The sequence below is a fragment of the Cottoperca gobio genome, chromosome 9, assembly GCF_900634415.1.
Source record: "Cottoperca gobio chromosome 9, fCotGob3.1, whole genome shotgun sequence".
In the NCBI taxonomy this organism is placed as follows: Eukaryota; Metazoa; Chordata; class Actinopteri; order Perciformes; family Bovichtidae; genus Cottoperca; species Cottoperca gobio.
This window is the reverse complement of record NC_041363.1, coordinates 2758459-2780962: the sequence shown is the minus strand read 5'-3', so window position 1 is coordinate 2780962 and position 22504 is coordinate 2758459. Positions and strand designations below refer to the sequence as shown.

The window sequence follows — 22504 nt, the reverse complement described above, 5'->3', positions numbered from 1 at the left end:
ATAATAATAATAATATAATAATAATAATAATAATAAGAGCTCGTCTTCATCACTGCTTTGTTTGTGAAATCACATGATGCTGTTTTGACTCCTCACTGGGACGTGTCGATTGGCTGTAAGCAGAATACCAAATGAAAGAACACATTCTGTACACGTGTGCCTGTTAACGTGATCGGTCCCGTGTCGTTGTGTCTGCAGGTCTACCACGCGTTCTACAAGCCGCTGGAGTTCACTGTCGCAGAGCGCGATGCCAGCCAGTGTTACTTAAAGGTCGAGTTCAACCGTTTGCATATTCTGCACCACATACTTGTTAGAGCTGCATGTTTGTTTGAGATGCATATAGTTGACAGACAGACGTGGCCTCCTGCAGCAGGGTGCTGGGGTTAGTCTGCTGCGTAACCATAATCACGGCGAGTTTGATTTGTCCTCTGTGGCCTCTTAGTTTAGCGTTGGGATCCTCTCGTCCTGCTCGTCGCTTGTTTGAACAGCTTCAGCCCATTGGCTCACATGCAGTTGTTTTCTCTGTGTAGGTGGTGTGTGAGCGGGGCGGAGACCAGAAGATCCTGGGGCTGCACTTCACCGGTCCGAGCGCTGGAGAGGTCACACAGGGCTTTGCTCTGGGCCTCCAGTAAGTTGAATAAATCATAGATTTTATTTAAGGTACATTTGGTGTTTTTATAATGTTTATAATAGTTATGGTGTTGATTTGTTTTGTAACACTCTCACAGTCACTCAACACTTCTCAGTTTTTACAGCAAACCAAACATTAAAATAAAAGCACCAATAGAAATATAGCAATAAGTGAGTTTTATTTCACTTTTAGACGAGTAACTCTCCCCTACGTTGTCATATGATGGGATGCCTGCTTATAATGCATCACTGATATAGCAGTTCAAGTTGTTATTCATTAAATAAAATAATAGTAAAAGAGTACTAAAACAAAGTTTATGAGAATATCTCATCACTCCCAGAGAAGTTCTCGTCTTGAGGTCCGGTTCTGGCCCACACGCCCTTTTTGGCATTACTTAAATAATTAAACAATAATTAATTACACCTGATTTACAACAAGTGTTATATGAATGATGGACAACTTTATATAAACTCTGTGTGTGTGTGTGTGTGTGTGTGTGTGTCTCTCTCTCTCAGGTGTGGAGCAACATATTCTCACCTGTTGCAGACGGTAGGCATCCACCCAACCGTGTGCCGAGGAGGTGACCAAGGTCAACATCAGTAAGCGGTCCGGCTTGGACGCCACGGTAACCGGCTGCTGAGGTTAAGCGCCTCGGTCTCTGAGCACTAGTGAGCACACAGGTCCCTCTGGGGTGTTAGGGTTAGCCTGGGCTTCTCCTGCTCTCTCTCCTTGTCCCTCTCCTTCTCTGTGCCCCAGCTTCACAGTCCCCTCTCTGGGTCTCTCCATAGTCCAGTCCCTCATCACGGGCTGCCCAGGTTACTGTCACTGACACATGATGTGATAACAGGACTGTGATTATCTCTTATAGGTTGTGCATGTTGCGTGTGCTGTAGAGGGTTATAGATCAGGTTAGTGAGAGCCGTGTCTGCAGAGCGAGCGTCTTAAATAAACAGGCTCATCAATCAGGATCAAGGTCTGCGCTCAGGGTTTTGTTGAACTCGTACGAGAACCGTGGACCGAACCCGAACGTTTTTCTGAATATATATTCTGCAAATATTGTTGTTTCCCCGGCTGTACTTCCTGTCCATTAGTCTTGGAGGTGACACATACCATACACCCCCGCAAGCCCCCCCTCCCCCCATGACACTGATGGATGGCCCCAGGGCCGTCGCTGCAGCGACACCGCCCCATTTCCCATGGACACACACAAACAGTCGGTGGGCCGCCTGTCAGTCAGCTAAGACCTGGCCAGGGAGCCGCGGCTTGTTTAGGGCCCAGCAGACTCCTTCCTTTTCCTCCCATGACCTTCTCCGTCCCACTGCATGAAAGAATAGACTGGGACTCCAAACATGTGCTGTTAAAAGCTGTGTGGAGGCAACTCTACCTGTTGACAGCAGTGCTGCGAGAGCTCTGCTCTAACTGTACTGCTCAGACTCACCTGAAGGTGGCACTGTTGCCCTCCACTTCTCCCCGCTTTGTCTCAGCCAAGAAGACAGGATCAAGTAGTCACTGGATAAAACATAAGCCTGAATACATTGAGGTTGCACTATTTAATCCCTTTAATCCCTTGAAGAGATATGTGCTTTTGGATGACGTTTGAGAGCAGACTGGCTTTATTGGTGCCAAACTGATAAAGGTTATCTGTTGTGTATTTACATGGATGGCAGGTTAGCCTGCAGAGTCATCACCCGTGTAGATAAGGCAAGTTGTTTATATCAATAAAGCAGTAATAGGCCTCCACCGTTTGCCAAAGTGCACAAATGTTCAACCTGCTGGCTGTGCTGGACATCTTGGGTTTGTTAAGTAGAGGATGAGGAGGAGGAGGAGGAGGAGGGCTGTCAATAAAGTGGTTTGCTGCAGACATCGGGGGACTAGCAGGAGGCTGCGGGGCGTAGTTTATTTTTATTTGAAGTCTAATCTGCCCAGTCTGATTAATGATTCCGATGAGGGGAGTGACAGTGTGCCAGAGGAACGTTATGATGAATTATTGAGATATATAAGCACACCAAGAGGCAGAGTTAGATTGTGCATCATTTCCTTGCAGCATACCTGCGGTCGGTTGGGTTTCCTCAGCAGCCCAGCCTACAAACGAAATAAAAGCTGGAGCTGTAACTTGTGCCTCTGGGACAACGGCTGTTGATCACAAGAGGAGTGAGAAGCCTGAATCTCCGTCTGTTTACTGTAATTAAGCTGTCAGGGGTTGTGATTTATGACGTATTGAATAAGAGAGGTGTTATCAGGTAGACTAGAAAGAGGAAGACAGAGAGAGAGAGAGAGCCACAGGGTTTGTAGCTACTAACAATGGAGAAGTTACAGACGGTGCAATAAACACAACTGTCTGCTGTGTGGAAGAGAGAGGCTGCAAGGCAAAATGGAGCCACTTTCTCACAATGTTTGCTCGATGTTTGTGCAAAAACAAAATGGGACGACTGTTTCTGATTTAACTTTCACCATGCATCCCTCTGAAAGAGACATTTAACATTCCTGTCTGGAGCTCAAACTGCATGTATTACCTGCACTTGTTCACGTACAGTCACAGAAGTAACTCCTCTCTCTTCTTGTCTGTTTCAGAGGGTTTCATGACACGGGTTTGTGGCCTCCTTGCAACCATACATTGATTGCATGACCCAGGGATGTCTCGTTCTGCTCCGTCCCCCATCTACACCCTGAGGGGGGCTGGTGGGCCCCTCAACTGCCTCCACTTCAGCTGCCATGGAGGGGACACTCCCCTCCTATTTTCGGGGTGAGTCATTTATCTCAACATTAATATGTTGGTAGATACCACGCCAGCCACTCAGTTCAAACTGGTGCAGAGCTTGCATGTGTAAGAGCAGCTGTTAAAGCCCCCCACCAACACTTTTAATGTCATTTCAGTATGTCTTTAGGTGTAGTTGAGTTTCACTGTCAGATATATTGCACTATATTGCAACACCCCCAACATATACAATAAAAAGTCCTATTTAAAGCATTCTGGTGAGTTTTGCAGATCTGGGAAGGGAGCCATCCATATGTGGAACCTGAACACCAGGCGGGCTGAGAAGATTGTAGAAGGTCATTGTGGTAGCTCGGTCGTCTGGGTCGGCACGCTGCAGGGGTCAGAGACCCTCGTCAGGTGAGGACACTTTCTGATGAGAGCTATCCTCGGTAAGATCGTAAGCTCTCGGTGTCGCACATATTTCAAGGTGACGGCCAGTAATATGTGTTTTCAGATATACAAAGAAGTGCAGTCTGTTTGTGTTCTGTGTCGGTGGAGCAGTCAGGGGCGGGACATGCAGGTCTGTTTGTGGGATCTGAGCGAGGGCCGTAGCGAGGTGATGGACTCTGTGTGCACCGGCAGTGTTGGATTCTGTCAGTGCTCCGTTCTGGAGACGAGCCCCGGGACGCGTCTGCTGGCCTTCGCTGGACAACAGACAGAAGAGGTCAGACATCAGGAATGGAAACTATACATCGTTTGTGGATGTGTGTAAAAAAGATTTCAGTGTTTACGCTTCAATGTAGAGATTATTGCCTTGTGATAATATATAAATATAACGAGAATACATATTCATACTTATTTCGTGGTTGGCACGGATCCTTGAAATCCTTGAAAGTTTGTAAAAATGGACTTAAATAATTGTCCAAGAATAGAAATTTGATTTCTTTTGATATTTCTGTTACTGGACGTGAATAAGTTCCACAGTCTGCATGTGTGACGCACCACCTGCCTTCAGAAAGTACATTGGTTATTAACCTTGATCCGTTTCTCAATTTATGCCCTGTTGGGTCCTTGAATTTGAGGGAATTGTGCCTGGAAAATCCTTGAATTTGATGTTTATCACAGTATTTATCACATATCTGTCAAAATGTTGCAGTTTTAAATTCAGGACTGAATAAAACTGATACATTCTACAAGACTGTATAAATCTCTTAATGTTCATGCTTTTAAGATTAGTTCATCTTTAAATATTTAAGGAGGGGATTCGAATGTAATTATGGGAAATGAACCTTGAGAACAAAGTGTCCCCTGGCACATGTTCAACATGAGGAAACATCCTTGAATGTAATGCTAGGTGGGAGAAGGGAGGTGGGATGGTTAATTGGTTAAACAGCCTGACGAGTATAAAAATATGCCAGCCTGTATGAACCTGAGCAGACTTGCTGTTGCCAGTCTGCTGGATTGACTTCTTCTCCACACATATTTGTGGCTTTTACCCTTTAGGAGGTTAGTGGAAGACTGGAGGTCCCACAGCCGGAGTTGTTCTCTTGCAGCAAACCGTCTGTAACCGTTCTGATCCATAAATATAAGATGACTCGAATTCAACGTAACATTTCTAGCCGATGGTCGCTGAATGTGTCGAGAGTCAGCGTGTCGTGAGCATGCACTTTGCAGCCAGGACTTGCCAAACAGCAATCTAAACGGCATCATAAAAAACAGCCGTGTCATGAGCCAGCATGCACGCTGCAAAGACAGGAACTTAATACCGACCACCAGCTAAATGTTTGTTCATCTTGGCTGTGGCGAGTAACATCATGCCATTCAATTAATCTGTTTGTCTAAAACACCTAATCGCTCTGCGAGGGACTAAGAAAACAAGTTAATTGTGCTTTTCAGGAGGTAACAGCTACTTTGTCTGATGAAATGGCCAAAGTGGCTGTTTTTAATCTTTGACTGGTGGAGGGAAGAGAGAATTCCCAGGCCTGGAAAGATCGTGCGCTGGAGTGACTGCACAGGATGTCTTGTAGTTAATGCTCAACACCCACAAGCCTGAAGGGTTTTGTGTGGATTGAGGCAGGATGAGGAAAGGGCAGCCAGCGCTTCAGCCATCTTTTATTGCCTCCAGATTCATGTTACTTGCTCGGCTGTGGAGGAGCCACACTTGAAAGGGACGGAGCCGTCACCTGATCCAGCCAAACGTGCCTCTGCTAACCCCAGTCCAGCAGGCCAGGCATCAGGGCGCCTGTGACTCCCAGCACCTCAATAATGCCATTGTCCCAACAGACACAGACAGACAAAAACACACACACCCATACAAGTTAGACTAAAACAGGCCGCGGCCGATACTGTCATTTGGTCTCCCCACCCCATTCCACAGACATAACTGACCACGACAGATGCTTATCACGTATCCGCAAATAAAACACCCACATAAATGAATTCCCTCAAGAAACTATACATGTGCACTTGCTACAAAACATGCACAATGGTGTGATTTAGTGCCTTATGCAATATGCAGGTAGGTCAATATTTAGGAATGCAACCAAGAAGACAGATAAGAGTTTCCTATTTCAGGTGGTTTCACTGTTTACTGCTCACAGTGAGATTCCTGCCAGCGTTGCTGCCATGGCAGAAACATTAATTAATAGTGTGGGTGTTTTATTTATGGGCAGTGGGATGCCACACAAGAACTGTGATCACCTGAGGCGTAGAGAGGTTCTTAAAGGCCCTCTTTGTCAGGCACGCAGAGGTAAACATGCAGGACAGATGTGGCCTAGCGCTAAAATACAGATCGTTCCATTAAAGGCTGTTTAATCTGAGGCCTAATGAGGATGAATATGTGGATCATCAGCACGGAGGAAGTGATGTGGGTACACCCATACAAAGGCACGCACTTTATCATTGGCTTCATTAGGCTGTGTATTTTATCAGAATCAGTGCCAATGTGTGCAGGAAAACACCATTCATGTCGCGGGGTCGGGCTTTAGCAGGATTTATTATAGACAGCGGGGCGGCTGCGCTGCTCTGATGGATGGTACTGTACTGCTGGTCGGAGGCACTCTGATCTGCGGAAGTCCTGAACCACAATGACGGATTCAGGTTGCTGCTTTGTTACATGAATTCAGAAGACAAACAAATCCTGACTTTGCAGACAGCTTGCAGTGTGTGTGTGTGTGTGTGTGTGTGTGTGTGTGTGTGTACGTACAACTGCAGTTTGTGTGTGTGGAGGTGGACCGCTCGGCTATCTCCAGTGGGTTTTGAGATGTACTTGTCGTGTGTTCTCTGCAGATCAAGATTATTGAGCTGCCCAGTAAGACGGCAGTCTGCACCCTGGTGCCAGACGCTAAGCTGGGGATGGTCATGTGCATCACACTGTGGCAGGTAAGCATCAGCCAGTCCTCTTAACACAACAGGAAGTGTTGCATTGTTTTTAACTTCACCCCAGTAGTAGCAATGTGTGAATCTAAAAGCTCCATCTCAAGTTTAACGAGTTCAGCTTTAAAAACGAGGAGGAAAGATTAGGTGCTTTTTCTATATTTACCTGCTTTATTCTGATTGGCCATCAGCCCATAACAATAATAGAAAAGTCAACAAAAATGCACATGAGAGACGTGGCGTGTGATTTACAGCCCAACAACTCGTCCCGGGCCATTTTTCCAAGCGTTTCTTCTCAGCTGGCAGCGAGTCCCAACACTGTAATTAGAGCGTTTGGAAGGGCCGTGGGTTCACAGCCATATATCAGCCTGCAGCTGTACATCCAATCGGATCCCAAACAAAACCTTGCTTTCTGTTTTGTAAATGCTGTCGAAGAGTTTTATTTTCCAGCCATTAAGGAGACCCTGTAATTATTGCCGTGGTTAATTATTAACTCTTCGGGTTACGCAGTGGGGTGTAAGACTGTGGATGGTTGGAAAAGGTTTTATGGGCCGTACAGTTTACAGCCAACAGACATCAAAACACCGCTCGAGTCTTCTTCGTAGTCAATCCTGTGTTCCTGTAATACAAATTAGAGTTACCTTAATAGGTGAGCTACAAAAGCCATAAAGGTGAAATTGTGTTTGTGGAATAATTATAGAGACATGCAGACAGCTGAGAGTCGCCGTGCATGCTGGAATTGTGTTTTTCTTTCCCCCTTTGATTTCACTCTTACAGCCACCTTTCATCATCTGATTTATGAACAAATGCTGGTTCAGCGTTGAGTGCCAGGAAACATAATGATCAATTATATCATTATAAATTATATAATTTCATTGTAATACAGCACAGGCAGCTGTCTGACTTCAAAGCCGAAGGGCCCAGGTGATTCTAAATCATCTCCGGCTGATTCCTTTCAAGGCCGAGGCACGTTCATCTGTTACTGTGAGCAGTCTGAACAGAACTGTGTGTGTGTGTGTGTGTGTGTGTGTGTGTGTGTGTGTGTGTGTGACCCTCTATCCAGCGCTGCACAAATATTGAATATTGATCACGATTTTGGCTTTGCACAATTAAATGAACACGGTAGACGTTTCAATCTTGCGTATAGAAACGTTCCAGGTTAGAAGATGAATTCAGTCTTATTTTGATGATGTAGCACAACATGGAAGTGAAAGCTGTGCTCAGTTTATTTAAATGTGAAGGGAAATAAAATATATATATATATTTTATATTTTGTCACTAAAGTCAATGAATAATCAGGATAAATAAATATAGAAAATAACCGTGATTATCATTTAGCCTATAATCGTGCAGCCCGAGTCCTTGCACGCACGCAGGTTGGAAAATGTACCCACACGTTCTGTCCGTCAGTCATACGAAGGAAAGGCTCATCTTTCACGTTAATGCTCATATGTTGCCCTCACAGCAGGAGGTAACAGCTGACAGCGTGCTGCTCTCTCGCCACGCTGTCTCTCGCCATCACACACACACACACACCAGGAAGAAGCCACTGACAATGATCTCTCCTCTCACCAATCCTCCCTCTTTCCTTCCCACCGTTGCGACGAGAAGTAATTATCCTCCATTATTTCTAAGCCAGACTCACCAACAGATTTATTGTCGGCCTGTAAATCCTCTCTGCTGGAGTTTATGGAAAAAGATTAAATGCAGTGTTAAACTGCATCTTCTCCTTAGTTCAGCTTCCCTTCAGCACAATCCCACCCAGACCTTAGTTCATGTGCTGGGCTGCGTGTAGAAAGTGACGCTGAAGCTCTGATTTCTCTCAATCTCATTGGCTGTAAACAGCGAGCGTGGAGGAAGAAAGTACCTCCACATGTGGGTCTGCCGTGTGCGGGGCTCTGGCCAGGGGGACAGCATTGATGTATGATGTGCAAGGCTTTTAATGTGAACAGAGGCTGGCGGGGGAAAGGAAATGTTCCTATACAGATATCCATCACTCTCAGCTCATCACCTCGCTGCCTCGTGGCCATGACATCATGGTGGACCGGGACAAAAACCGGAGGGAACGATTGGTTCCTTATGTTGAAGCGGTGCCTGCCTGAGGCCTGTGGCGGCCACGTCATGCAGCAAACAAGCTGTTGGTTGTTCATGACGGACCACAAGGACGTTTGATTGTTGTGGAATGTACAAAAACTCAGGAGAACCCACACATTTGTCTCTAATTACATTGAGATTTCTTTTCTTTTATTAGTTTATTTGACAGACGGCGCTCATTGATATTCAATAATATCTAATATTCAGCTGTTGTTGATGGCCAGATGTTTAAAAGGCAACCGAGAAGTACAATAAAACACACCCCTTCACAATGAATATATACAATATGATGAATATACACAACATCTAGCTGGTTTGGGTCTGCAGCTTCCTCTTGCATCGTCTCCATAAGTGGAAAACACTGCCTGTATCCGCCCCCCGTGCGTTACCCTTCCACGTGTCGTGAACCAGTCGTTTTTCTGTAAACCTTCCGACAACCGGACCAACGAACCAAACCTAAAACATGACCACCTTGGCGGAGGTTATAATCTCATAATTCATATTTATTTACTATCTCTATAGCTTCCTCCATTTACTGTGATCAGGCAGTAAGTGTGGAAGCAGCTTGTCTTTGTAAATGTGACGGTACGTTGAATATCTTTGAGTTTTGGACTGTGGGTCAGACGAAACGGTTTGAACACGAGGCGATGGTGCTTTATGACTTTCTCTGACATTTTATAGACCAAATGATGAATGTGTTAGTTAATAATAATCTGCAAACTAACCGATAAGGATTATTGTCCTTAGTTTCAGCCCATGCATGAGGTTCAGAGTATCGGTGAAAGTGTCTTGAGCCTCGGCGAAGGTCTGCGTTCCCTCCTCGTTAATGATAACAACGATGTTTACAGAATGAATGAAGTTGCCTGTAATAGTCTAAAATACACAGATTACACTTCAATGTGATCTATAAATACAGGTTTGAACAAATGGCACAGGATCACATGACTAATAACAAGTTGAGGCCCAACTAGTTGCCACTCTGGAGACAAACCAGGGTCTTTGCTCTGTTGCCTCTTCAAGCGGCTTCCATCCATCTGTCTTTCCAGCTGCTCTGTGGTGATGAATCTCCTCCCAGAGCCCCAGCCCCACTCCAGCAGAGAGCCCTCTTGTAGAAAGGTTTGCGGAGGATATAATGAATTAGGTGTCCACCCAGGGTTCCCCGACCTCCGACCCATGACATCATCAATCAAGGAGGTCCTACACTTAAGTGAAACGGTGGGCCCCGAGCCTGGAACGCTTAGCCCGGGCCCTGCCGGCAAGCAGGGGCCACTGATTTTCACTTGTTTTTATTTGTTTTCATAATCCCTTAGTGTTCGTCCTCGCTGATGTGTTTGGAAGGAATACACGACTCTGTCTTTAATTTGTTTATAGCTGGAAGAAGAGAAATATTGAGCGTTAAGTGAGAAGAGGACTTGAAGATGGATGCAAAAATGGCAGACATGGCCCCCTCGCACATATGGAAAACATTTCTTTCCCTCCTCGCTTCTGCAGGGCACGTGGGCTGTTGCTGGTACTGATGGTATTTTAAAAGCAAAGGCCCGGGTCAGGACAACAATCTATATCCGTGCTGAGTATTTGTAGGTCTTCTGAACTGTATTGTGTTGTTCCAGAGGGCAGTCGGTCCTTTAAGCTTGGAAAGGTTTAAATAGTTTGATAGCACTGCAGGCGGATGTGAAGGTGTGTGTTGGAGGTAGCAACAGGCATGGTACTTGCACTACTGTCTACATTCAGTATACGTACACAGAAGAAGTGTTGGAACGTCTTCCTCCTTCTTACTCACTCTTTAAACACTTTATAACACGTTGTGTTTGTGGCCTGATTCCACTTCTCCCATTCACGGCGTTCTCTTAACCTTTATTCTTTTCATTCTTGTATATTGTTTTATTTTACTTACTCCAAACTCACTCAACAGTTTTAAATAGTTAAAGTGCTCTATAGATAAAGTTTATTATTATTACTCCCCTCTCTCCTTCAGCGTTTCCTTTCTTCCCTGCGGCGATGCAAAGATATACGAAGCCTCCAGTTTTTATCAGTTCACCTTTATGTTCTCCTTCAGAAGTGATTTACAGTCGTGACTCCCGACGGCTTTTTCATTCCTCTACAATGTTACACGGCTTTCTGTTAAATATACATATAACTTTATTGTGTGCTTGGCAAAGGTTGCTCTATATACGTTTAGCAGAGGTTGTATGGTTTAGATTTTGCGTCCAATTCCTGTTTGTGCACCTGGCTCCATTTCATTTCATGTGACTTGAAAGATTTACTCTGATGGTTTCGCCAGTTGTAAACATTGCGGCTGGATCCGTAAAGTCCTCGGGTGAAATGGGGATGAAGCAAGACTAAAATGTGTTTCTTTTACACGAGTTTGTTTTAGTATGTGAGAACGCATAAGGGTTGGGTCGATTGACAGAAAATTAATGCTTGTTAATTAATTGTAAAATGCCATTCTCCGTTTTCAGCTTCTCCAATGCTTTTTACAATTTATATGATTTTTTATATGATTTTGGAGACACAAGAATCAATGTGGGAATTTGTGATGGACATTTCTGATATTTTATGGACAACACGATTAATCAATAATTGGAACAATTGCAGCCGTAATGCTGTGTGTAGTATTATTATTATTATTATTATTATTATTATTATTATTATTATTATTATTTATTTTTGTTAAAATAAACAAATTTGTTGCAGCAATATTTCAGATAAAATACAGATTACATGATTAAATGTAATAATTATAATGTAAAAGATACAATGTAAATAATAATAATAATGACAATAATAAATTGTACCAAAACAATGCAAACCTAGACTACAATATAATAATAATAATAATAATAATAATAATAATAATAATAATAATAATAATAATAATAATAATAATAACAACAATCAAACAGTAGTTAATTTTAAATGATTAAAATGTCCAAGTTTTAAGATGGTTTTTCATATGTTTTGCAGTTTGTTGCTTCACTGTATGTATCCGTGCCGGCAGCGAGGCCTGTGGCTCACTAATATAGATGAGGAGCAAAGTGAAGAGTGGTGTAATGGACTGTTGGAAAGAGAGAGCAGCAGGCTGACGTGTGGAGCCCACAGCCTCTTTCCAAGTGTCAGCCGGAGCTTCCAGAATGATAACCTCTGCTCCACTGAGCTTCCAGCACCACGCAACACTTTCTGTGGGTTTTTTTCACTACACAGCTCTCATCTCACATCTTACTTAACTCTTTATGTTCTCCCTTCCCATCTTGCTGTCCCTCCTCCTTTCTCTTATCGTCCTCCCTGACTTCCAGCCAGACTCGGGTCCCGGACCTCTCCTGCTGGCTGGGTACGAGGACGGTTCCCTGTTGCTGTGGGACGTAACCCAGAGGGCCAAGCTGAGCCAAGCCAAAGCCCACCCTGAGCCCGTCATGTGCCTGACCTTTGACACCAAGTGTCTGAGAGGCATATCTGGCTCTTCTGACAACAAAATCTGCTCCTGGATGACGGACAGACAGAACAACCTGCAGGTGAGCAGAGTACAGGACCGTAGTGTTTTCCAATCCAGTCTTTCACAAACCATTGTGTCTGATGAACCTCAGCCCTGTCAGAGGAACTCATTTAACACCACCCATCATGATTTTAAATCTATTACGACCGCTATCAATACACAGTAAATTTATATGGAAGCCCAGCATTCTGTGGATATTGTTCAGATAAAAGTTTGTATAAAAACTATTTTAACCATTTACCCATTACCTTTTATCTAACTATTTCAACCATGTACACATTACTTTTTTAGCTAACTTTAATTTTAATTTAAACTCTTTATAACATTTAGCTAACTATTCTTTTCTTGCATTGTTGATCGCAACATGAAGTGTTCAGGTGTTACAGCTGACTTAATGTGTTGGTATATGTTTTATGTCAAATCATAATACCTATTAGTTTTGTGGTTATTCTTCAATATGTCCTAGTATGACAACTGCAGAAGGACCTTCTGGGCCACAAGTGCCCCTGGTTGGGTTACCATGTTCATGTGGCCTACTGAAGTGTCCCTGGTTAAGGTCCTGAACCCCCTACCTTCTAACTAATTATTGCACAAGAGAGTCGACTAAATGCCATGAAATATCATAACAAGGTAATGGTGGAGATGGGAGGAGAGGAGAGTTGCCTTTCTCTAGGCTCTCTTTGAAAATATCAGGAGCCAAAGAGGAAGAGGCTCAGTAGGGCTGCGGGGGCCATAAATCAGCTGCTGGTTACACAGCGTTGGCAGGGCCAGGGGCCAAGGGCCGGGCTGGAGCTGTCACTCCAGCCTCAAACCACCCACAGACATACACACTGACACATAGTCACACATTAGTACATTACACTTCCTTTAGCTGACACTTTTATCCAAAGCGACTTACAATAAGTTGCTGGGGCGTATGGTTTGACCATGTTCTGGATGTTGGAAGGGCCTGATCCATTCACAGCACGGTAGGCCAGCACCAGAGTCTTGAAGCAGATTTGGGCAGCTACTGGTAGCCAGTGAAGGAGGCGGAGGAGCGGTGCATTGTGGGAGAACTTGCTGCTGCATTCCGGATGAGCTATAGAGGTCAGATGGCACATGTAGGCAGTCCAGCCAGGAGGGAGTTGCAGTCGTCAAGGCGTGAGATGACAAGAGCCTGAACCAGAACCTGCGTTGCCTTCTGAGTCAGTAGGAGACGTATCCTCCTGATGTTGTAAAGAGTGTGTCTGCAGGAGCGGGTTCTTGTAGCGATGCTGGCACTGAAGGACAGATAGTAAGGTCTTGGATGGGAGAACCCTTCCCTGGAACGAAAAAATTTCAGTCTTGTGGAAGTTGAGTTTCAGTGGTGTGCGGACATCCGAGAGATGTCAGCGAGACAAGCAGAGATTTGTGCTTCCATCTGGGTTTCGGACCTGGTAAAAGACAGAATCATTGGTGTAAAGAGAAAAGAGCAGGGGACCCAGGACGGAGCCCTGAGGATCCCCAGTGGTGAGTTGACAAGGGTCCGACAGAGCCCCTCTCCAAGTTACCCTGTATGTGCGGTCCATTAGGTGGGATTCGAGCAGGGAGAGAGCAGAGCCTGAGACTCCCAGTTCTTGGAGGGTGTTGAGGAGGATCTGGTGGTTCACTGTGTCAAACGCAGCAGAAAGGTCCTGATGGATGACAACAGAGGAGAGGGAGGATGATCTAGCAGCGTGAAGTTCCTCAGTGAAAGCGAGGAGGGCAGTCTCAGTTGAGTGGCCTGCCTTGGAACCAGATTGGAGCGGATCAAGAAAGTTGTTCTGGTGAAGGTAAGACAAGAGTTGATTAAAGACTGCACGCTCAAGTGCTTTGAAAAGAAGTCAAAGAAATAGAACAGGTCGTTAGTTGTTCACTTCAGAAGGGTTGATTGAGGGTTTCTTTAGGACAGGGATCACTATTGCCTCTTTAAGATTGTTTGGAAAGCAACCAGTTGTTAAGGAGGTGTTGATGAGATGGGTGAGAAAAAGAAGAAGGTCAGGAGCGATAGACTGGAGAAGGTGAGAGGGGATGGGGTCCAGAGGGCAGGAGTAGGAACAGGTAACAAGGGTTAGAACCTCATTTGGAGAGAGGGAGGTGGCTTAGTAGAAGGGAAGAAGGAGGTGGGGGATCGAGGAGGATCGAGGTGGAGAAGATAGTGAAGAGTCTTTCGGGTCTGGAGAAGGATAATTTCAATTTAGATTGGAAGAAAGTGCTTTTTGCTGCAGAAATAGAGAAAGAGGAAAGAAGAGATTGATAGGCAAGGAGGTCGGAATAGGAAAATCTGAAAATCATTTAACCCAGCTAAAGAAACAGTTGATTCAGACTTCCTCTGGACTGGGATACTATTCAGATGTATACATACCTTGAATACACAGGACACAGGTTCTCACACACACACAGAAATACACTATACACTGAAGCCCATACTAAAGCATCTTCTGCCACACAAAAAAGAGAGAGCTTTGTACCATTATTTATTTTACATAACAGCCAACACTTCGGACACTTAACGCCTCATTTGAAGCTATATTTTCTCTTGATTTCATGAGCAAAAGGGAATGCTCCCATTTTGCAGCCAACCCCCATGAATCAGAGCAGAAGGGAACCTGAGGCTGATATAGTACACGCCTGCACAGTGAAGGGGTATTATTCTTTCCAAGTCTTTTTACAAATGAATGCTTGAATTAGAAATATTTGCAAAGCCACATTTTTTATACCTTGAAAATGCGTCTAGAAAAACACTACGAAGGATTTGATTCAATATACCAAAAACAGGAGGAGAGTGGTTATTTGGTTTATTTTGCTCAAGCAACAAAATATTGATTCAGCATGTAATCCAGGATGAGGATGACAGGAAAAAAGCACAAGGAGAGGGAAAAGATCCAACAGGGGCTTTTAAATTATCCTGTAGTGCAGCTCAGTGTGACGTCCAGACAGCTATCCTCAGTTCTTCCCACAAAAGTATTTTTGTGTGGCAGCAGTAAGGGGGCGGGAGGACCTGCCGGGTGGCGGACCCGGGTCCTGACGGACGACCCGTGAGAGGTAATAAAAATATCAAAACCTTGGAGGCCCCTTAACCAAACAAAAAACACATCTGCAGTAAAGGGAACAGTAGTTCACAGTGGGAGATTGCAATAAAGGCTGAGGAGGCTATAAGTGCAACAGCATCCCACTTCCCACAAATTACCCCTGCAATACCATTGAATCTAGTGGAATTGGCTGGCAAGGAAGATGGATGCTTTTTTTTTTTAAATGGAGGGGAAACTGAATGTGACACAACACAGTGCATTTATGATTTAGTGAAGCTGAGGGGCTGTGAAGTGAGCTTATCAAGCCCAGCTAAAGACGGATAGCCTCAGGAATGAAGGTTAATGTATTACACATGGCTCCCAGAGGCCTTTATCTGCTGTTTGACCTGGCTCACCTGATATCGTTTCATAGTAATGAGGCATCATCTTCAGTCTTTTTTCTCCTCTCCTTCTAGCGTTACATTTTTTGGAATGTGTCAGGTGAGATTATGAGGGCATGGGTGTTGGGGATTACAAGCTGTTAAATCAGATGGACATATATTTAGGTGGCCACTCAAATGTATTGACAAGTGCAGTGACGTGTCCCTCCAGGAGAAAGAAAAAGACAGAGGTCGCAGAAAGCAGGTATAGACAGAGGAAGATAAGCAGTGTAAATCAAGCATGGCTGACAGCACGACTGATGACAGTTCTCTACAGGTGGAACTGCTGCCCCTCATCTTTACTACAATGTAAAATATCCCACTGTCTGCACTCTCACTCATGGTGTCATCTGTGAATCCAATGTGACCTGACTTATAATTCAGGTCCTATCAGGTTTGACCTCAGTCAGCTATTGGACTGATGTATGCATGACCTGCTGTCATAAAAAGTGTGGCTTTCTTTCTTGAGCCCCACCCCCACCCCCTCCTCCTTTTCTCTCTTTTCTGAATGGGACTGCTCGCCTGTTTGACACATCCATCTCCTGTCAGCCAGAGCCAAGCTCTGACAGGCAAGGTGACAAAAGGCTGTAATCTCCCCGCTGCTGAGTGTGAGTCAGGGACAGGGTGTGTCAGAAATACCTGCGAAAAGCCTCCCAGCCGCTAGGCTCGAGTGAGTGAGTGATGATGGGACGTTTCAGTAGATGAGCGTGAACGCCAAGATCCGTGCCAAGACTGAGGGGAAAGACGGGGAGAAAAGTGGAGCAAGGCTTGAATGAGATCTGCCAAGTGGACGCTCCTTTTGAACGTCTCCTCTGTCGGTGAGATGCTACAGAAGAGGATCTCGAAGTGTGAGTTTATGTTGGGTCTGTTGCCCACAAAAAGTCTTGTGGGCCCAGCTGCGGAGCAGAGCTGGTAGCCTCCTGACAGCTGAGAAAACTGGCGTTTAGACAGCAAGCCTGGTGTGTGTGTGTGTCTGTGTGTGTGCTGTAACACAGGCCAGGAAGGAGTGTTCAAACAGAAACAACTATGAAGTCCAAAGACGGATTTCTGTCTGAGATATTAAGGAAGCGAGGGGAAGAAAAATGGGGTGTCAAATAAAATGAGCGAAGACTCCCCGGTTGGAGCCAATGGGTTTCAGAGAGACATGTTCTTGGTGTTCATTCAGCAGTGGTGTGGCCTGATAGCAAGAACAACAATGCTGCTTCTATCCTAACATCGAGCAATAACATATTCATGGCCTGCAACTAATTGTCATTTTTGTTATCCATTTATCGATATTAATCGTCATGTAGTCTATATATTCATCATATTTCCCCAGAGCCCAAGGTGATTACTTCAAACCACTTGTTTTGTCTCGCCTACAGACAAGAAATAGCAATTTTCTAGATGATGCCTTCAAATGTATTTTTGTCAAACCAACAGTCCAAAAGATATTCCATTTACAATCATACACAACGGAATAAAGCAGCAGAACCAGGCACGTTTGTCATTTCTATTTGATGATTGACTTGGTGATTACTTTTAACTAATCAATTAATGAACTAATTGTTTCAGCACTATTACTGTAAAGCATCACAGAACACTGATCACAGTTTAGGAACCAGCACAGCTGCACACAAGCATTCATTCATTTTAGATTACAGCTCAGGACAACATTTTCTCACCACTTTCCACTTTCTCAGGGCGTAAAGTAAAAACAATTCACCAGCCAGCTCTGCTGAATGACCATTACTGCATCATTAGCCATTTACTGCCTACAAGTGACCCTTTAATGAAACAAATGCCTTCTCCTGACACAAACTATAGGAAGCAAAACAAACAAAAACAGACACTTAAACCCATCATTATCAGGCCGCTAATGCAAACCAGATGGAGAGAGGTAGGGTCATACCAACTCCTTGAGGTAATAACAAAGCTCAAAACGATCTTTCACCCCCCGGGTTTCTTTGTCTCAGTGTATCTGGCTTGTTTGGACTAACCAGCCACAGTCACACTAGTGGTACCACCGATGATGGTTTGCTAAACAAAAGAAAAAAGAAATCCCCTCACTGCCTGTTCTGACCTTAGCTTTCGTGCCCTGTTTTGATCAGTGACATTCCTCCCTGCTTTCTCTCTCCCTTGCATTCCACTTTATCCACTTGGGCTATGAGTACCTGGCTTATATCTTCCAGGAACAGGAGCATGCAGATAAATCCTCCACCATCTCCTCCCATCCAAGGCCATTAGTCTCCCTAGACACAGCTTATGAAGTCAATTATACGCTGTCCACTTTGATTTCAGCTCCCATATCCAGATGTTTGTGTCCCACCTCCAGGTCCATCAGAGATCCCTAGCCCGCAGGAAGAGCACGTTCGCTCCCCAGGAATGCCCACCACAGCAGGCCCTTTAGATGGTGATCTTGGCCTCCATTCATTATAATATGTCAGAATGTTACCCCTTTAGAGAGATTGATACAGTTCTTGGACACTGTAGATCACAGGGAGAGGAGCTGTGGCTAATCTTTAGCAGGCAGACGTTACAACAGTGTATTTATCGGGTCTCTTCTCCGCTGACCAGACCTTTCAGTGTGGGTGTAATTCATCAGAGGCGTTTAAAGCAACATGGCCTCTGCAAACAAGCATTTCAGCGATTTGGTCTCTCTCTCTCTTTCTTGCAAACTGTGACAAAGGTAACTCAAGCCCCGCTTCCAGAATAGGCCTCCCTAACTCCAAACCAAATAGTGGGACGCAGAGAGATCTGCTCGCTGCCCTCGTGCCGTAATGTTTTATGGCCGATGATTGAGTCCCAGGAGTCTCCAGCCAGGTTCAACAGACATCCAGCCTCACACTTGGAGCTCAGTCATCAGATCAGCTGATAGTCTCTCCCTGTCGGTGTTTGTGTTGGCCTCAGTTTCCTCGACAGCAGTGTGATTAATCGTCTTACTGACCTAATTAGTTTGTCTGATTATTTTTGTCTCCTTATTTGCATGAACAATCAGTTGATTTGGTTTTAGGTTTCTCTGACCACAACTACCAAGGTGTGTCTGCAGACATGCTTGATACATGGTTCTAACCTGCTGGGATCCTTTTCCTTTTTTACAGCTCCAGGACTGTGTGACGCTGCTCAACCCTGGCGTTTCCCAGCTGTGTATCAGGGGGGACGGTAAGCTTCTGGCGTCTGCGGGCTGGGACCATCGTGTGCGGATATTCGGGTGGAAGAAGCTGCGACCACTGGCAGTGCTTCAGTACCACACTGACTTGGTGCTAAGCGTGGCTTTCTCTGACCACCAGGACCCCAGACAAAGACTGCTGGCTGCTGGATCAAAGGATCAGCGCATCAGCCTGTGGTCAATATACAACGAGGCGGCGGACACTGGCTGAGCCTCCGAGCTCCGGGAGCACATATGGACTTTTATTCAGTACGATGGCTGATTCATCGTTTTGTCACGAATCATGTGGGACCGGTCTCCACCTTCTGACCACCTGTCTCACCTTCTGACCACCTGTCTCACCTGAGCTCTGAAGAGCAAGAAAGTTACCTTAGTAAAACAAGAGCAATACATGCATGTGACTCTTACACTGTTCAGTTCTTCACATCATCTGCACTGGAGCCTGAGTTTGACTTGAATAATGAGGTAATAAAAAACAAAGGAAAACTGATAAATATAGCGAGTGGTTACTCAATGATTGAAAGATCATCTTGCACAACAAGCCCCGTCTGTTTCTTAATTAATATGTGAATACGGTTAAAACTGCATCCTGCTGCAGGATTCATGAACCTGCTGCTCCGCATCACTATTACAAATAACGTCTACAGTTACCATCAGAAACATAAAGGTCAACATCTGTAGCATAAGAACTGCAATGCCTGGCATAGTTTAGAGTTTCCTCTCAAATGTGAAGTTTACTAGGAAAAGGAAAATTCAAACCAAAGCCTTGTTTCCTCATGATATAATACAGTATATCTATTGTGTATACAAGTGTGTGTGTGTGTGTGTATATATATATATATATATATATATATATATATATATATATATATATATATATATATATATATATATATATATATATATATATATATATATATATATATATATATATATATATATATATATATATACACACTCCTGTATGTATCTGCTGCAGGCAGCTCTGTGATTGTTTTGACTCATCTGATGGGAGATTTGCTCTAAAGGACCTGAATTTGAGGTATACGACGCACCTGAGCAGCTCTGTAATCTTGTGTTGTTATTCTAGCAGGTTTTAGCTTAACACACAGCCCCCCCCCCCCAGCCTGACCTGAGTTGTATTTGGCAAACAAGGTTAATCACAGCAGGAACATAAAGAACAGAAGGCTGTTGGTTTTGTGGAAGTGCTGATGTGTGAGGCTCTCCGTGGTCAACATGATCTGTGTATCATCCTCTTAACAACTATTATCTTTTTGTTAATGAACAGAAGAATTCAATGTAACTATCTGAGATGTGTTTTAATGTCCTCTGTAAGAGGCATCTAAAGCATTTTCTACATTTACCTCACATTTAATGCCAAATACAGATGTCTGTTCTAGAAACAGACATCTGTCCTGAACAAGGCCAGGGGTCCTGTTGTCAAAGTCCCAGAGAAAATAGAGAGGTGTTGTTTCCCTATCCACTGTCTCTAATAATATCTCAGCAGCATGGGAGCTCGTGTGTTACAACTGTGCGGAGAGGCCGGGGCTTCAAACGCTCCACGTTCTGCTTCATAAAGGCTTTGTCTCCTGGGATGACCCCAAGTTGAGAAGCTCATGATGCTGTACAGGAAAGGCCTGAGAAATCAAAGAGCCAGACGAGCATCATGGCCACGAATCATTAGTGAACAGAGGAAAGACGAGGTCATTTAGACAAGCTGCGCTGCCGTGACGCTACTGTCGCTGAAACAAAGTGTGTCGCTGCAGTGGTTCTCTTGCTTGTGTTTGTCCTCTCAACCTGTTGACAATCCTTTATAATGCATAGAGTAAGAGCTCGTGTCTGGTAATGACATGTTTTCCTTGTGCCCCGCAGAGGTCCAGCTATACCTTTTGTGTCTGACCCCACTGGTGACATCTTGCATTCATAACAGCTTCCTAACTCTCCTGTTGGCTTTGAACAAACACGAGAGGTGGCCTGGGCCAGCTTCCGTCCATTCTCTGATAAATCAAATGCTGCGTCCATTGCTGCAGATGTCTGCTGAAAGGAGCAGACGGCATCCCACCGGCCTTAGAAGTGCCTGGTGGGGTGGCGGTGGACCTCGTAAATCACTTCATAATGGATCATTTAGGAAGTCAATAAATGGACAGGGAGAAGGTCTGCACAATAGGGCCTGTGCTTCACTTATCACCTAACGTGTGTCCTCCTTTGCCTTGGAGGTCAGAGGTCAGCCTGGCTGTTGGATAGGAAATAATCCGTTGGGTTTTGTTGGTATGTGAGTGAGTGTGTGTGTGTGTGTGTGTGTGTGTGGTTGATGCTGTCACTCCCTGAGCCTTTGGGTGAATTCAGGGACATGTAGGACGTCACACGTTATTTAAAAATTAATGATTTGCAGAAAATAATCCCTTCAGTATCAGCCAGAACCAATGTTCCGCCTCACGGCTAATTTGGTGTTATTTATTTTCTCAAATGTGACTTAGTAGAAATGTATCACGGCTCTTGCCCAGTGGTGGTGATTTGTTTTGATGTTCTGCATAAAATGTCCGTCAGCAACCTCATACACACCATAAACCGAAGTACCTTTTGTATTAGTTGAGAGGCCATCGGGGGGGAAATGTGAAACACGTGTTCTGTTGTTTAGGTGGAGGACTCTGATTGGTTTACCTGCCTTGTTTTTAATAACTGTCCCCAGATACGGCAGACAGGGAGGCGAGGCTCAGCAGCAGACATGTACACAGAGGTGAAGTGAACGAATGGAGACCCTGATAGGCCTGTCAGCAACAGATGTTCCAGATGCAGCTGAGTGTCAAATGATGCCTCAGCTTGCATTATCATCCATCCTCTGCCTCGTCATACTTCAGTCTCCTGCGGCCCGAGACATCTGGGCACATTAATGTAACTGGGCCTAAGCAGGTTGCTCTTTTCCTCTTGTGTGAAATGAAGGATTCATTGAAATATTGTGCTTGAATATAGCCCAGTCGTGTTGAAAGCATGCCGGAGCCTATTAAGGTGCATGTGTAAAAATGTAATGTGGAACATATTTGCCAATACAGGCATCACACTGATGATATTAGTTGGTGTTGAGCTGCAATTCATTATAGTTCCTCCTGTGGGCGCAATTTCTCTGATTTGCAAGGATCTAAAGCATCTGTGAATTAAACTATATCTTTAAAAAGTCTTGATTCAGTAAATCGAAGCTTCATTAAGGTGCGAAAGACTAAAGGATGGCCTGTGTTCCTGGTTGTATGTGCTCCTTCAGGCCCCTTCAGACTGCAGGGCAGGGTTACAAAATGAAGGCGGCCTCAGGCTTCAATGTCAAGTCTCCTCAGACTGAAGCATACTCCAGCAGGGACACCATTTATTAAAAATGCAACCTATGCAGAACATTTTCATTGCTGGAAAGAGTTTGGTACAATATTGGACAACTGTTAATAGTGCAGGTGGTGAGAGAGAATAAGAGAAGGCTGTTCCAGTGGGGAGATATTACTCATGTACTGTACGTAAGGACACATCTGAGATGCGTGTACTCTACTTGAGTCTTTTCAGAGGCAAATATTGTATTTAGTTAAACTACCAAACAGTAAACTATATAAAGTAGTTACAATTAAGTAACAGTGAAAAGCTGT

General features: G+C 44.5%; 2 protein-coding genes across 3 annotated transcripts in view; both read left to right on the top strand.

Annotated features, from left to right (window-relative positions):
• The window catches only part of txnrd2.2 (thioredoxin reductase 2, tandem duplicate 2), an 18482-nt gene extending 15890 nt beyond the window's left edge, over positions 1-2592 (top strand). Inside the window, 4 exon segments of the mRNA XM_029440262.1 lie at positions 199-270; positions 531-628; positions 1147-1198; positions 1200-2592. Coding sequence (XP_029296122.1) covers positions 199-270; positions 531-628; positions 1147-1198; positions 1200-1271 — 294 coding nt within the window. The 3' untranslated portion in view covers positions 1272-2592.
• Positions 2593-3179: 587 nt separating this feature from the next.
• Positions 3180-22017, top strand: gnb1l (guanine nucleotide binding protein (G protein), beta polypeptide 1-like). Of its 2 annotated transcripts, XR_003832841.1 has the most exons (7): positions 3180-3374; positions 3618-3743; positions 3888-4050; positions 6615-6707; positions 12089-12304; positions 18814-19346; positions 21571-22017. XR_003832841.1 is itself a non-coding variant. In XM_029440568.1 (6 exons), exons 1-6 carry the CDS (start codon positions 3265-3267, stop codon positions 19090-19092), a joined length of 987 nt encoding a protein of 328 aa, XP_029296428.1. In that variant the 5' UTR covers positions 3180-3264; the 3' UTR covers positions 19093-19375. The 2 variants fall into 2 exon arrangements, 1 of the variants encoding a protein (XP_029296428.1); XM_029440568.1 differs by lacking the exon at positions 21571-22017 and having other exon boundaries at positions 18814-19375.
• The last annotated feature ends 487 nt before the right edge of the window (positions 22018-22504 follow it).